This window comes from Gopherus flavomarginatus, chromosome 1 (assembly GCF_025201925.1).
Source record: "Gopherus flavomarginatus isolate rGopFla2 chromosome 1, rGopFla2.mat.asm, whole genome shotgun sequence".
Classification (NCBI taxonomy): domain Eukaryota; kingdom Metazoa; phylum Chordata; order Testudines; family Testudinidae; genus Gopherus; species Gopherus flavomarginatus.
Window position 1 is genome coordinate 64,403,642 of NC_066617.1, and position 16,087 is coordinate 64,419,728.

The 16,087-nt window shown below is 42.1% G+C and overlaps 1 protein-coding gene across 3 annotated transcripts in view; it reads right to left on the reverse strand.

The window, feature by feature from the left end:
- Positions 1–16,087, reverse strand: part of TAFA2 (TAFA chemokine like family member 2) — a 317,305-nt gene that overhangs the window by 61,847 nt on the left and 239,371 nt on the right. For all 3 annotated transcript variants that reach the window (XR_007769512.1, XR_007769513.1, XM_050924226.1), the window contains exon 2: positions 10,731–10,837. Coding sequence is in view for 1 of the 3 variants with exons in the window: in XM_050924226.1 (XP_050780183.1) it covers positions 10,731–10,836 (106 nt within the window). In the remaining 2 variants the exon portion in view is untranslated. The remainder of the gene's footprint in view (positions 1–10,730; positions 10,838–16,087) is intronic.

The following is a 16,087-nucleotide window of genomic DNA, read 5'->3' on the forward strand; positions in this document are numbered from 1 at the left end:
GCCCTTTGTCTACCTTTGTCCCCTCCATGCATCCTTTTCCTTCCCCACCTGATTTCTTCTCTTTCCTATCTCTCTCCTTTTCCTTCTGTCTAATAAGATTCTGTCTCAGCTGGCCAAGACAAAACATTTTGCAATACTGCTGTGAACCTGAAACCAGAAAGGCAAGTAAAAGCAATGCCCTAAACAGCCTGATGCTAGTACAAGTTTGCCAGGTCTTGGAGTGGCTATTAAGACCCTGTGCTGGGCCTGTGTTTTCCCAGCAATGAGACTGCAAGTGAAAATCAACAAAGACAGAAACTGCATTTTCTATCTTTGCTGTTCTTTTGTCTCCTCTTGTGTGTGTCTTGTTTTGTTTTTTAGGAAATGGGATCAGACGCTAACAACAGTTACAATAGCTCCAGCCCATGTCAACTAACTTCTTTGCTTTTCTCCCAAAAGGACAGTTATCATTTTGATGCTATCTAAAAGACTGTCAAACAAGGGGGTTTTTCCTTCTAAAGACTGTCTCCAGCTAAAGGCAGAGGGAACAAGAGATTCTGAAAGCCTTACTTAATACTTCACATTTCAAATGTTTTATTAAAGATACAGAAAAAGAAGGAAAAATATTTAAAAGGTTATCAGAATGTTTAATGTGTGTTTGCCATGGTAATAAGCATGGGGTCTCTGTATACCAAATCCAGAAACTTTTTTTAATGCTGAACAGTGTCAAGGTTGTGTTAATACTTTAAACTCTTTGGGCCCATATACTCCATCTAAATTAATACAATAGATCCAGCTGTGAAATAAACTTCCAAAGTAAAATAGATTAATCCCATCTGACCACCTTTACCAAACTCTTCAAAACCTTCCTACCTTAAGGCTTTCGCACCATAATCAGTGCAACATTCACATCTACAATGAAACCCCCAAATTCTTACTCCACATAGCCTTTTACAATAAGAACATAAGAACAGGGGTCAGACCAAAGGTCCATATAGCCCAGTATCCTGTCTTCTGACAGTGGCCAATGCCAGGTGCCCTACCGATAATGAACAGGAACAGGTAATCATGAAGTGATCCATCCCCTGTTGCCCATTCCCAGCTTCTGGCAAACAGAGGCTCAGGGTCCCATAAAGAACTAGATAAATTCATGGAGGATTGATGGACCTATCCTCCATGAATTTACCTAGTTCTTTATGGGAACCTGAGCCTCTGTTTGTTAGAAGCTGGGAATGGGCAACAGGGGATGGATCACTTGATGATTTCTTGTTCTGCTATTATCTCTGGAGCACCTGGCATTGGCCACTGTCGGAAGACAGGATACTGAGCTAGATTGACCTTTGGTCTGATCCAGTATGGCCATTCTTATGTTCTTATGTAACTGGGTTTTACGTGTAAAGTGCAAACAAGATTTCCCTTGGGGCAGGTTACACTCCCTTTGCAACTTTCTATTTTATATAAAGTATGCGTACAACTAAAGTATTTTTTATTAAAGTTTTACTTTTAAAATTTAAATTTCCTTGGACCTACAATATGGTCAATAGCAAGCCAGTTAACCAAATTACCAGAATCATTTATCAGTTTCTAGAAATATCTGCAATGTGTATTCTTGTTATAAACTGTTAATGTGTGTTTAACTAGGTCAGTATTATGCAATGGTACTCACACGAAAGATTAATGAGAACTTTAGAGAATACGTCTACACTGCAATAAAAGACCCACAGCTCTGAGTCTCAGAGCCTGGTTCAACTGACTCAAGCTCAGGGAACAAGGACTGCAGGGATAAAAATAGCAGTGTAGACATTCAGGCTCAAGCTGGAGCCCGGGCTCTAAGATCCTCCTCCCGTCACAGATGTTCAGAGCCAAGAGTCCAGTCCCAGTCCAAATGTCTACACTGCTCTTTTGGGCCCCACAGCCCGAGCTGGAGTCAATTGACCCAGGGTGTGAGACTCAGTGCTGCAAGTCTTTTATTGCAGTGTAGACATACCCTTAGTGACAGTGCAATTCAGTTATGTGTGTTCAATACTTAAGTCTGTGTTGAAGTTTACAGTAGTAAACTTAACACACAGGACTAGATGACTCATAGCCGAAGAGTTCTTAAGGGCAGGTCTACACTTAAAATGCTGCACTCCTACACTGTTGGCATAGTAAATCCATCTTTTTGAGAGGCATTAGCTATGTTGCTGGAAGATGCTCTCCCATCGACACAGCACTGTCAACATGGAGGGGAGTGGTGGTCAGTATAAGTGTCGCTCAGGGGCATAGTTGCCAACTCTATGGGTGCTCTGGGGCTGGAGCACCGACAGGGAAAAAATGGTGGGTGCTAAGAACTCACTGGCAGCCCCTCTTTACCTGCCCCCTCATCCTTCCTAGCACCCCCCACCAGCCAGCGGGCCCCGCAGATCATCACCTCCCCCTCCCTTTCCCTCCCTTCTACCCGCCTTGAACAGCATGCAGGAGGCTGGGAGGGAATGGAGAGGAGTGAGGATGCGGTGCACTCGGGGAGGGGTTGGAACTGGGCAGGAAGAGGCGGGATGGGGGCAGAGCAGAGGTGGGAAGAGGGGGAGTGGGGGCAGGGCCTGGTACAGAGCTGGGTGTCGAGCACCCACCGGCACTTTGGAAAATCAATGCCTGTGATCAGGGATGTGTGTTTTTCACACACCCGAGTGACATAGTTATACTGATATAGGTCTGTAGTGTAGACCTGACCTAAAAATAGAAATCTTGCCCGGGGAAAAGGCTGCTGCAACAATGAAGGGCTAAACTCTAAGGATATGTCTATATGACCCGCCGCATCGGCGGGTAGTGTTCGATGTATCGGGGATCGATTTATCAGGTCTTGTGTGGAAGGGATAAATCGATCCGCTAATCGACGCCCGTACTCCACCTTGGCAGGAGGAGTAAGTGCAGTTGACGGGGGCGCCGTGGCAGTCGACTCACCACCGTGAGGACAGCCAAGTAAGTCGAACTAAGATACTTCAACTTCAGCTACGCAAATAGCATAGCTGAAGTTGCATGTTTTAGTTCGAAACCCCACACACACACACACACACACACACACAGTGTAGACCAGCCCTAAGACACAATCCACATCAGTGACAACTGCTAGAGGCACTGTGCCAGATTCACTTGCACACTTCAACTGCTTTATATTGCTCTGGTGATGTAAAGCATCCATAAACTTGGCATAACCCACCACTTAAGCCATATTAACAGCAGCTTTGAATCACTGGAGCAGCTCAAAGTAGCCAGAGTATATCAGTGAATTTGATAGGCACAATGCAAGGATGGCACGGGGCAGTGCACGCAGCTATAGCCGTTGTTACACTTTTAACAAGGTAGAGTATTGACTCTCCCCATGACAACTCATTTCTGCTTCCTAGGGAAGGGTTGCAGGGTCTGGTTGAATCATGGGCCTGCCCTTCCCTGATCCAGTGGGGTTTTAGTGCCACTGTAGGCACTAAAGTTCTCCTGTGGAATGCTGGAAGATTGTATCTAGCCTCTCCACAAGGTAGGGCTAAAGGTGTCTCCAGTTCTTCCTACAGGACTAGGCACAATCTAGTCCATATTGGCCTCTTGTATCTGCTTTAAAATTCTTTGATTGTAAAGAGATTTATCATTAAAAAGTTAGAGTGCTCAAAATAAATTAATACAGTCCCCAAACTACATCTGATTAAATTATATCATGCCTCCAACAGAATCTGCAGCCTTTTAGCCCAACTGTCCAAAAAAGCAAACAAAATACTCTGTACATTACTTATAAGTTGTTTCAGGGCAAATAGCAGTTTATAATCCATTTGTGATGGGGAATACAAATCCCGCACCAGGCGAGAAGGAGCTAATGAGCAGCTTTAGGCCCAGAAAGCCTCTCCTTGCTGCACCTCTGAGGCATGACAATCTCAGAGAAGGAGCATTAAACAGGGTGAAGCTCAGTTCAGAAGGCCTCTGTGTGGGGAGGTGAATGGACCTTTCACCCTCAACTCCCACAGAGGACCACAGGAGAGACCCCAAGATACACCTTTGGCTGCCTGTGAGAACAGAGCAGTAAGATAGAGAAGCTTGTGCTGCTCTTTATTTCTGTTACTTTAGTTTCTTTTCCTTTGTTCTCTTAAGGACTCAGGTGAGGGGCTTGAGCCCAGGGAAGACCCCTGCTGAGAATGAGTCCCCGGAGAAGAAGGTGAGTCAATGTAGGAAGTAGCCCAGAGAAGATCACAGAGACCTATAACCACTTGCTGCAAGGGTCCCTGGGCTAGAGGCAGAGACTGAGTTCCCCTGTGGCCTCATGGAGTACTAGCAGGAAAACCCTGGACCTAAGAGGTCTGAAGGACTGTTTTCCCACAGTATGTGAACAGAAGGCTGACAGTCTAAATGGAGAGCATGGAGCTCCCTGATATTTAGATGAGTCCTTGGATCCTGCAAGGGCCACAACCCTTGAGTTTTCAGGGTTCTGATGTGTGCCCTGAAACCCAGGGGCAAGGCATCCGTGATCCTCATGAGCATTGGTTACAGAAAAACAAAAAGATAAACATTCTGCGGGTCTGTCCACCAGTCTAGAGAGGACACAATTACCTATGCAAATCATGCTGGCCAGATAATGTCGACAAGGGACATACACCAACACTAGCCGTCTCTGAGACCTTCTGAGGTTTAGTCTCACAAGCATGGTTGTTTCAGGAAATAACTCTGCAGCACTTCAGGATAGGTTGTAGATCCTTGATGATGCTCTGGAGAGGTTTTAGTTGGGAACTGAAGGTGATGATCCCTCACTCTCACAGATCTTGGGAAACAGTCCAGTCCTTGCTTACAGATAGCCCCCCCCCCAACCTAAAGCAAATACTCACCAGCAACCCCACACCACACAACAAAAAACACTAGCCCAGGAACCTATTCTTGCAACAAAGCCCGTTGCCAACTGTCCACATATCTATTCAAGGGACACCATCTTAGGACCTAACCACATCAGCCGCATCATCAGAGGCTCATTCACCTGCACACCTACCAATGTGATATATGCCATCATGTGCCAGCAACGCCCCTCTGCCATGTACACTGGCCAAACTGAACAGTCTCTACACAAAAGAATAAATGGACATGAAACAGACATCAAGAATTATAACATTAAAAAACCAGTTGGAGAACATTTCTACCTCTCTGGTCACTTGATTACAGACCTAAAAGTCACAATACTCCAACAAAAAAACTTCAAAAACAGACTCCAACGAGAAACTGCAGAATTGGAATTAATTTGCAAACTGGACACCATTAAATTAGGCTTGAATAAAGACTGGAAGTGGATGGGTCATTACACGAAGTAAAACTATTTCCACAGGCTATTTTTCCCCTACTATTTCCACAGCATTCTTGTCAATTGTTGGAAATGGGCCATCCTGATTATCACTACAAAAGTTTTTTTTCCTCCTGCTGATAATAGCCCACCTTAATTGATTAGTCTTGTTAAAGTTGGTATGGTAACACCCATTTTTCATGTTCTCTGTGTATATATATATTCCTACTGTATTTTCCACTGCATGTATCCGATGAAGTTGGTTTTAGCCCATGAAAGCTTATGCCCAAATAAATTTGTTAATCTCTAAGGTGCCACAGGGACTCCTCATTGTTTTTGCTGATACAGACTAACACAGCTACCATTCTGAAACCTGTCACACTGATTTAAGTTCCCTTTAAATCTTAGTACAACAGGGCAAGTTAATCAGGAGCATGATTATATTTTAAAAAAATATCAATTAAAAACATGTTTGTATTTTGTCCAATATATAGGCGTGAGCTGAGTAATTTCATTTATTTTTTTCAAATAAAATAGTCTCTCAGTCATTGAACACTTCAGATTCATCTAGTAAGTCCAAAGAGACTCAATTACTTCATTATCTATCTTGAGTAATTTTTGATTCAGTAACAAATTTCTTCTGCAGGTGGAGACATTTATTAGTAGTGATGCTTTTGGATAACTGTTCATTTTGTCCAAGAATTTAAAATGCAATAGAAAGTTTGGTTTTTGTACTTGGAGGTTCATTAGATTACACTCAGATCTCAAAAGTACGTTTTATTTCTTTAGTGAAATTACTTTGGGGCATTTATATTTTATCAACACACACAAAAACTTGAGTAATGTTAAGGATATGGCACAAATAAACAAACTCCCAAAGAAATTCTAGTTTTGGGGACTCTGCCTAGATCTTAGGCTTAGAAATGGTTGTACTTCAGCAGTGGTCTTATCTAAAAAAGGAGTATCTACAAAGGCATGTCAATATACTTTTCCAAGATGATCATTCCTCTTGCTTGAAACCTTAAAAATGGGATGTGATTTGATGTTCAGCACATCAGTGCATGTTTCTTCTGATAGAGATAGCAGGCAGCCACTGATGCTGAACTGATGTCTGCCTGCCATTTCTATCGGTGAGCTCTATATATTTGCACATTTGTTTGTTCTGCAGGGGCTGAGGGGAAGGAGAATCAGTACCAGTTTAAAAATAAAATACCTTTACAGATTTCTCTAGATAAAAATCTTCCTGTTAGAGCTACTCTCCAGGTATATCAGTTTTTAGGCTAGTAACCTTGCCAGTGTCCTTTTAAGATTGATACTCCATTATTTACTTGCCTTCTCATGTGTAGCTCTTGCAACACAAAGGGTATCTAATTCTGTGTACTGATTCACAGCCCCCTGTGGGTCTAGGTTCTGATAAGGCACTCATCCCCATAGTATGAACATCTCCCTAGTATTTAAAAGGAAATAATATTCCTGGTTCCAACACACAGGAGCTTTCTTCCCAATGGGTAGAATGTGTGAGGGGGAGAGCACAAGCTTAGTGAGAGAAAGCTAAGTCAAAAAGCGAGCTTCACCTTTAGTTCTGAACACAGTCAGATTATTAGGCATTCAGAGCTCGGTATTGTTTTCTACTGCAGGCACTAAAGCTCATGATCACCCACAGGGGCTGTGACAGACTCAAACCTGAAGGATATAAGAGGGTAGTGGAAGGCAGGGATATCAGCCTCAGAATGAGCAGGTCCCTGTTCCCTGGATAGTCAAACAAGGACTACTCCAGGCCAATCAAGCCACCTGACGCCAATTTAACCAGTTAAGGCCGTTAAGCTAATACCAACACCTGACCTCAATTAACTGAGAAAGGGTCAGTTAAGGCTGTTAGGCTAATGGAGACAGCTGGAACCAATTAAGGTCCCACTTATACTGCTTTGAAAGCTCTCCTTTCCAGTTCTCTTTGGAAGAGCCCAGGTGAAAGGAGCTGGAGGAGAGGAAGCATTACTGAGCCCTGAGATAAGGGTGAAGCTTGGAAAAAGGGGACCACAGGGAAGTGGCCCAGGGAATCAAAGCAGCATCAGTGGAGGAGGGAAGCCACTAACAGCTGCTATCATTAGGGTCCCTGGGCTGGAAGCCGGAGTAGAGAGCGGGCCCGGGTTCCCCCCTCCCCAGACGATCTACAAAGATCCCTTTGAAAGGGGAAACAGACTTTGGTCCAGGCAGGAGACCAGACAGTGCCTACGGAGCTCTAAGGAGCAGCAGAGACTGTGGGTATTCCACCTTCCCATCTCCCATACCGGCCTGTGATGAAAATAGCTCAATAAGCTGTAACCTTTGCCACCATACTGGGAAAGGGAGGTCATATTGAGGGCCTTAGCAAGCTTCTGAGGCCACTGTATCCACCAGGAAGCGCGGGACCCGCCAATACTGGCTCAGAGCTTTGTCACAGGGCTTACAAATATGTTGAATAACATGATGGATAGGACTAAGTGTAAAGGTTTCCAGAGGCAAGACCTAGCCAGATGAAACTATGCACCACAGCCCTCTGAAAGGAAAGATCATAACAGAAGTAATACTCTACCCACTCCTGTTAGGTGGTTTGTAGATAAGAAGAGTGTCAATATTGGGGTCATCTCTAGATTCACCCAATTGATGGAGGCACACAAGCAGGGCGGGGTGTTTGGGGTGGCTTTTGTTTTTGCAATTGAGCCTGTCTTGTACTTGAGGTCTGATGCATAGGGCATAATAACTCCATGTTCTAACTTATTCACTCAGGGGATAGTGTGCTAAGTACCCTTTAATAACTAGCTGAGGCAACACTGGTACAGCAGTGTCTTCAAGACAGTAATGCAGGTCAAGTTGGACATCTTGACAGAGTGCAGGTCATAGAACATCATTGATCTTGCACTGAACGGTAGGAGTCTGAAATTCTGGGTTCTAACCTTGGCTGCTGCAGGCTCAAGAAACATGGTTGCCAGTTGGGCCTAAGAAATTGGCCATGGATACCCTGCCCTGTGCCCTTGTCTTGGTACTGAATTAGAGTTTCACGTGTCTGCCATACCCCTTAAATTCTTAGGTGCAAGAAGGCTAACTGTTGAGTTCTCAGAATCAGCTGTTCACAACTCCACTGTACTCAGCGTTTACCGCAAAATATTTTTTAAACCATCTTGTGTGAATTAATGTTTTCTTTGTTTTACAGTAGCTTTCGGGGGGGAGGGGGAATGAGTTTAAGTACTGGACCTTAATATGACTAAGGCAATAGAAATGTTTTTTTGAAAATGTATTGTATTGATCTAATAGACTGCAGAGGCTCTTTCAAAGTAATTAAGGTCTGGCATGTCAATATGTTATTAATAACTTCTTTAAATGAAGATTAATGATACAATAGGCAATCATGACTGAAGTAACCATTGTATTAATCCATATTTGGAAACTGTATTCTAAAGTGAATGGTATCATCAGAACATAAGAACTAAAAAGTCCTACTCCTTAAGCTCCTCCCAAGTATAGACAACGGGGGGCAATTTTCAAAGAGAAGTTAGGAAAACAATTTCTACTGAAAGTCAATGGGACTTGAGCATCTGATTCTTATCTGTACCTTTGAAATCTCCCCATATATAAGCAATGTAGCTTCTCTGAGTACTAAATCCACAACCAAAAAATCTTCATGCAAAGTAGACAATTTGCTAGATGAAATACCTCAGTCATGTTTCTTCTTTTTATTTTTCCCCACAAGCTCAAAACCTCTCCTTCACATTATTTGCTAAAGGCCTGTAAAGTTACAGTTGTAAAAAAAAGAAAGCTTTTGTTAGGCTACATGAACACAGAATAACCTGGCTTTCCCCTTCCCCCTACATTTGTAAACTAAAAATATCAAAATCCATTTTTTTCCAGTTCTCTCTGCTCTAAGTCTGGGATTCAGAATACCAGGTGTGGCCCGGAAAAGAAATAGCCCCTGTAACGATCTCATTTGTAGGCATACATCTGGAAAGTTGAACTTAGTGGGCCAGCATTTCCTCTCAATTACACAGCAGTAATTCCCAAAGTGGTCTTTGAAAAAGTTTTTTTATAAAACATAAAACTGATTTATAAGTAAGACAGACACTTAATACAAGGATCTTTCAGCAACAGTAACAACCACATTCCAGCACAGTTTAAACTGGATTTTGGCTGAATCAGGAGCTAACACAACCATATGAAGTTTTGAACATGGCTCCAACAAGGCATGACCCCAGCTTCAATAGTCTGCTGAACCACATCAGAATCTATTTTGGCCACAACTAAATTTAAAACTAAAGAGATTGGGTGGAAAATCCTAAAATATTTTGCATCCTAAAATATTCAATCAATTATGAAGGAAAATATATCCACAGAGCAAAAAAAAAAAAAAAAAATCTGTCTGCTAGATATAGGTAATACTTTCTCACAGAATCCTCTTCACACAAAAATCATTATAAAATAAACTTTAATACAGAGATGTAATGATTTTCTTTATTATGTCACTCCCTACTACTTAACTCCATAACTCTGTGACACTCATCTCCCACATCTAGTTTACTCACGCCTTCCTAATGTATTCTGAACTGGAATCAGAAGACAAATTGCCAATGTGCAGACACTGCAGAGGGAGATGTGAACTTCAATATCATATTGTACTGCAAAGCCTGCAGTTGGCTTCTGAAGTTGTATTTGATTATGGAAAGAACAGGAGGTTGTCTCACATTAATTCATAAGTCAAGGGAAATCATTCCTTGGATTGGGGCCCCAGCCATAAAAAAGGAATAAAAAAGAACAGATATTTATAAGCTGCCAGGAACTGTCAAGCCTTATCTATATATAAATTAGAGGCTAGAACTGCCAGGAGGAAAGGAGGCTGATATAGCCAAAGTTACTAGAAATGCTGTTACAACACCAGTGTCCAAGTGCTAGCATGGCACAGGGAGAGTGGGAAACTGGAAAACAGGAGTCTCCCCCTGCATTAATTTTTTTTTTATTGAGGAAATAGACAATGTTCAGTGCACACTCTCTAGGAAGTTGCTCATCAGATAGTTTGCATGCAATAGCAGAATACATGGTACTGAAGATTGTTTTTTATGAGGTTAATTTCAAGAACTCATCTACAGCACTTACACGGTCTGTCTGATGTATCTATTTTTATGAAGGAAGCTTCTTTCTGTGTTTAGACAATTTTTCAAATTTACCATCTTAGATAACAAAACGACAGAATAGTTGCTAAAGTCAGACATTTCACAACAATTGAATAAGAATACTTAAATTCACATGGGAGTAATCCTCAAGAAATTAAAATATCTCTGCTCATTGAAAACTTCTCTCTACACTGATTTGTGGACTAGCTACCTTGAGAAGCTAATCAGCATAGAAAAAGTGATATGGGGCCAATAAGCTGGACAATTCTGAGTCTTTTGATGGAGGCTACATGTTCTACAATAAACTCAAATAGAGCAGAATTTCTTACCTTTGTGGTGGTTTGCCCCAGATGCTAATTTCCCCCAGAGTGTTACAACAAATATTATTATTAGCAGTTTTCCTTTTGTTGCTTTCTGTAAGTATCTCTTATTCATCCTGAAAATAAAGATAAAAATAAGTGTTTAAATGAAACATGTTTTTCTTTTTACCATTGTAAACTGAATTTGATGCTTGTAAAAGGTGCTTGATTGACAACACTGAAGTCTGAAATCCTTTTGAGCCATAGAAAAGGCTCAGCATGGACTGCATCAATGTAATCTTCCCCTCCCTTCCTTGCCAACATTTCCCCTTCCTGATACAGAAGGACCATCTATAGGACTCAGAGAATATTTGAGCCCTGTACAAGATGGACATCATTGGAGCCCCTCCAACAGAGAAGCCTCCCAAGGGAAGGCATCAATAGAAACCAAGCCAATTCTCCCGGTTTGAATTCATGCTGGGATGCAGCAGGTCTTGCCAAAGTTGATTTGGCCCTCTGATTCTACTGCAATGATATTTCATGTATGGCTTTAAGGCCACCTGCAACTCTTTGAAGCCCTGCATACAAGTCATGATGATGGATTTGATCCGAGTACCAGCAAATGCAGCACCCCCACCACATGAGAAGTCCCCATGGTGCTTGATACACATGAGGCAGTAGCTGAAGGGCTTAGCCAAACACATTGGATTCATCAATATCATTCCTTGTGTATGCCAATGCACAAGAATAGACAGGAGATACTATGTTAAAGAAAGTTGCAGGAAGTCACAAAGTAATTGAAACATGAGATACTGATGTTGCATTGTGATGTGTTCATTGCAACTTTACAGCAGTACTTCATGGCACTGAGACACGATGATGAAATGCAAGGTTAAGCATTGATTATATCAGTGCAACTCCATGCAAAGTAGGTCGCCAGCTGCCAAAGAACAAGCATAGTAGCTCTGGCTCTAGGGCTAGAGAATTAAAGTTCTGCAGAGGGTGATGAGATGTATTATAATGAAACCTGCTCTCGCTTTTTGCTCTCCATGGAAGACCCCTAAAGAGCTGGGTAAGAAACATTTCTGCAGGATGGCCATATTTCTGCTGATAGGTCAAGAAGACAATGATGCCTATTCCATATCATTCACATTGAAAAAGCTGCAAACTTGACCATTTTAACAAAATTATTACTATTTCACAATGCCTGGTGCTAGGATGCCTTTTTCTGCAGAGCAGAAAAATCTGTACTGCTTCAGTACTGTTGTGCAATTTCTACAGTTCTCCCCTACTGCATTCATAAGAAGCCAATATTAAAAAGACTCTAACCTCTTTCTCTCACTCTGTTCATGCACAGCACTATCCTGACAACCACAAGTGCCATGAAAAAGCAGTCTATGCTGTCAGTCAGAATTAAGCATTAGACTGTTAAGTTCCATATCTACTTCCTCTTAAGAGCAATCCCAATTTCTTCGGTTTCTCCATACTTCTGCACGTCTCTCCATACCAGGACCCTGCACATTAGTGTTGCAGATGGCAGACCCCCAGATTTAAATTTCCTTTGGAGAGACAGGTATGATCTTATTACACATAGGTAAGATTTCAAACTGAGTCACCTGTAGAAAACATATGATTCAAATTAACAGACCAGTGAGAAGATTTTAATCTAATTAAATTAACGTGTATCAAAGCCCTTTAACACCTGAATTCAGAACAACCAAAGAATTAAATGCTCTTTAACAGAAGTAACACATTTACTATATAAGATGTGTTCCTCCGGGGTTGTGTAGGGGAGTAACACAGAGCTAGGGCAGTGCAATATCCAGTTAATAGCTATTAGCTTGTGCACCTGAATGTCTAACTGATTAATAATCTAAGTAGCAATCACAGTAGGCTATGAACCACACTGCATTTCTGACATCAGTTTGCTCCTCTTTTGCACTGATGTTCCTGTTCTTTTGGAATGCTACTTGTTTATTTGCCGTCGGCTACAGGTTTCTGAAGTGCCCAGAACTGAAGGGAAATTCATTATTTGTCATTCTAAAAAAGAATTAAAATATGTAAACAGAGATATAGGTTCACAATGTTGATTTATAACCATCTATGTGAACAGTAGAGAAATTAATTCTTTCAATCCCAGTCCTCCACTGCACCTGTTGTGATGCTAGTGCCAATCAAAATTCCATTAAATTGAAGTCTACCTACCATCCACACCAACCCTCACTCTAAGGGGATTTGCACCATTAAGCCAAGCGAGGTCTAATGCTATCCCCCTCTTCCTGCACTCCCTGATGTTGCTAGATCCTCTCCACTTGCTCTGCAGTGAGACAGGCTGCAGAAAGAGCTAGGACATGAGAAAATAGCAAGGGAGAGAGGCAAAGAGGAGGGGGACAACCAGTCTGCCTGTAAACAGGAGCCCCTCATGGCAGGTAACAGGAGAAGGTTAAAAAGACACATGCCTTTCCTGCTGCTAGCCTTGCACGTGGGACTGTGATGACCTAGAAATTGGCAGCCCCATTGACCTGCCAATCCCCAAAAAGGGCCATCTTGCACACACAAAAATAAGAGTTTTCAGCTTTGACATATTAACTAAGTGGCAGCTCCCCTGTCATGCTAACAATGACGAGGCTGGAGCAAGGCTAGTGCAGGGCAAGGACACTATGGAGCAGAAGCAAGCTGGGAGTCTTTGGAGCCTGGTGCACTGCAAGACAGCAGAAAGGTTCTTGGCCTGGTAGCTCTGTTGCTCGGCTTGATCTGCAGCTCTGCCGGGGTCATGGACATACCTGAACCTGGAAGCAGGAGCTGCTGACTGGGGAAACAGCCTGAGAGCCTTGGCTGACCAAGTCCTCTCAGAAAGGAGAAGAGCACATTATTTTCTGTTTTTCTTTTCTCCTTTGCCTTCCAAAGGCCTTGGACTTCACCTTCTGTGGGCTGTGGAAGTATACTGACTTTTTGTTTGGACTACTTTTACACCCACCCACCCCCATAAAGTACCCCCACAGATATCTAACCGTGCTTTGGATTCTGAGACAAGAGCAGCACCCACCCTTTTTCCACAAGTGTGCCAGAGAGATATAATCTGCTACAAGAACACTGGCTCTCTATTTTTTGAGGACAGCCAGCATGCTACTGGCAGTATTCATGTGCTTACAGAAATAACATGTACCCACCTAGACACTGCCAAGAACAACAGACCAGAGAAGCAAACACTGGTTTGAGCTAGAGGGTTCTTCTCAGCAGCCTAACAGGCTATTGTGAAAGGGATGGCTCTGAGAAAAGGTGATCACCTATTCAGACAATCTTGAGAGGTTATTTAATAACTTAGACATCTTGAACCCAACCTAGGTATGTCTGTGTGCAGTTTTTTTTATCATCATCATCTGGCTGTATTAGTCTGTGATGCTTACTTTTGGTTAATACATTTTATTTTCATTTGTTTTCCAAAACAGGCTAAGGTGCAACATCAAGTAGCCAGTGGAGCCATAAAATATTGACCGCAGCCTTGAAACAGGGCTGTTAACCTTTTTGTAACTCTGACCAAGTCAGGTGATTGGGTCCAAGAAGTAAAAATCAGTCCATTACCAATACTTCTATGTGTTACACTGTTGTTATATACTAACATAATAGGCTATGTCAATAGAATAAATGAGGTCTGAAAAAGTTACTTGCAAACTTCATGAGGGAAGATGCAGAACTACATAAACAAACTGCAGCTATTAACCAGAACAGATTTTCCTCTTAGGAACTCTCCTCCTTTATTCTTTTTCTGAGACCCCTTTCAGAAATCATGGTATCATCTACTGCCAGACTCCAGTGATGTTGTGTTATATCAGCTACAAATTCAAAAACCAGAAAATCAAGTTTACAGGAAAACTTGGAATTTCAAGATCAATTTAATTCTGAAATGGAATGAAATTTCAAAATTCCATGTGAAACAAAGTATTGATTGTTTCTAATTGAAAGCTGCTGACAGGAACATTTTCAACATTTTTTATTAGAAACAATGCAGTTTCAACATGTCAACCCAGAAAATGAATAGTAAGAATGGCCCTTTTGAGTTTATTTTTCAGAGCATCAGTAGGCAGGGGAAGGGAAGCATGGGCTGTCCCTAGACTCCAGGCACATACCCAACTGAAACAAAAAAGAAACATCAACAACATAACCCTCTTTGACAGTGGAAGGGTGGGAGATGATTGCATTGTTACCAGTTCTTCACTAACACCATTATCTAATGACTACTGGTATTAATTTTCCACACTTGGTTTAGAATAAATATTTCCACTAATATGTACACCAGTAGCACACTAACACACCACATTATGGCCTAATCCTAGAACATCTTAAGTAATTGTGCTCAAAGTATCTTAGCTGCTGCATGTCTTTTTCTCAGGGTGCAAATCGAGCTGAGACTGCACAGGGAAACTCGAGAACATGGTGTTGACTCTAGAAATCTCTGAGGTTGGTCTCCACAGCTCAGAAGCTGTCATGAGAACATACAAACTTGTGTAGAAAGAGTCGGCGGCCTTCTCCACTGCTTCATAACCTGATGGGGCCCATCAGAAGATGGATGTGGCAAACGTGTGTGGGTGCCCGGGAAATGCTCCTAATACCTGGGTGAATAATTGGTGTCTTCAGCTCCTTTCTAGCATTCACAAGCTCACAAGTTTTCCTTTTGCTCAGCCCATACTGGTGAATTCAGGATCAAGAACCCTTCTAACACCTCACAAGTAAAGGACAATCACCTGGAAATTACAGCATCTTCTAGCCATGTAGGCCAGTATTCAACTGTCCTGCATTTCCTATTGTAAGTAAAGTGCAACCATATGAAATCCTTACTGCAGCAAAAGAATATAAGAAATGTGGCTGCTTCCCCATTAAACGCTGATTTAATGTTAAAGAATTAAAATCTTTCACTGATAGCATATTACAGACCAGAATTCTCTTATTTTTTCTTTTACACTCACTATTTTATTTGCTATTTCTAAAAAGTCCTAGATGACCAGTAGAAGCATAGACTTTAAGGTCAGAAGGGTCCATTATGATCATCTAGTCCAACCTTCTGCACAATGCAGGCCACAGAATCTCACCCATACACTCCTGTATCAAACCTGTGTCTAAGCCACTGAAGTCCCCAAATCAAGGTTTAAAGACTTAAAGGTGCAGAGAATCTTCCAGCAAGTGACCCATGCCCCACGCTGCAGAGGAAGGCGAAAAACCTCCAGGGCTTCTGCCAATCTGCCCTGGAGGAAAATTCCTTCCCAACCCCAAATATGGCAATCAGCTTAAACCCTGAGCAAGACACACCAGCCAGACACCCAGGAAAGAATTCTCTGTATTAACTCAGATCCCACCCCATCTAACATCCCATCACAGACCACTGGGAATAT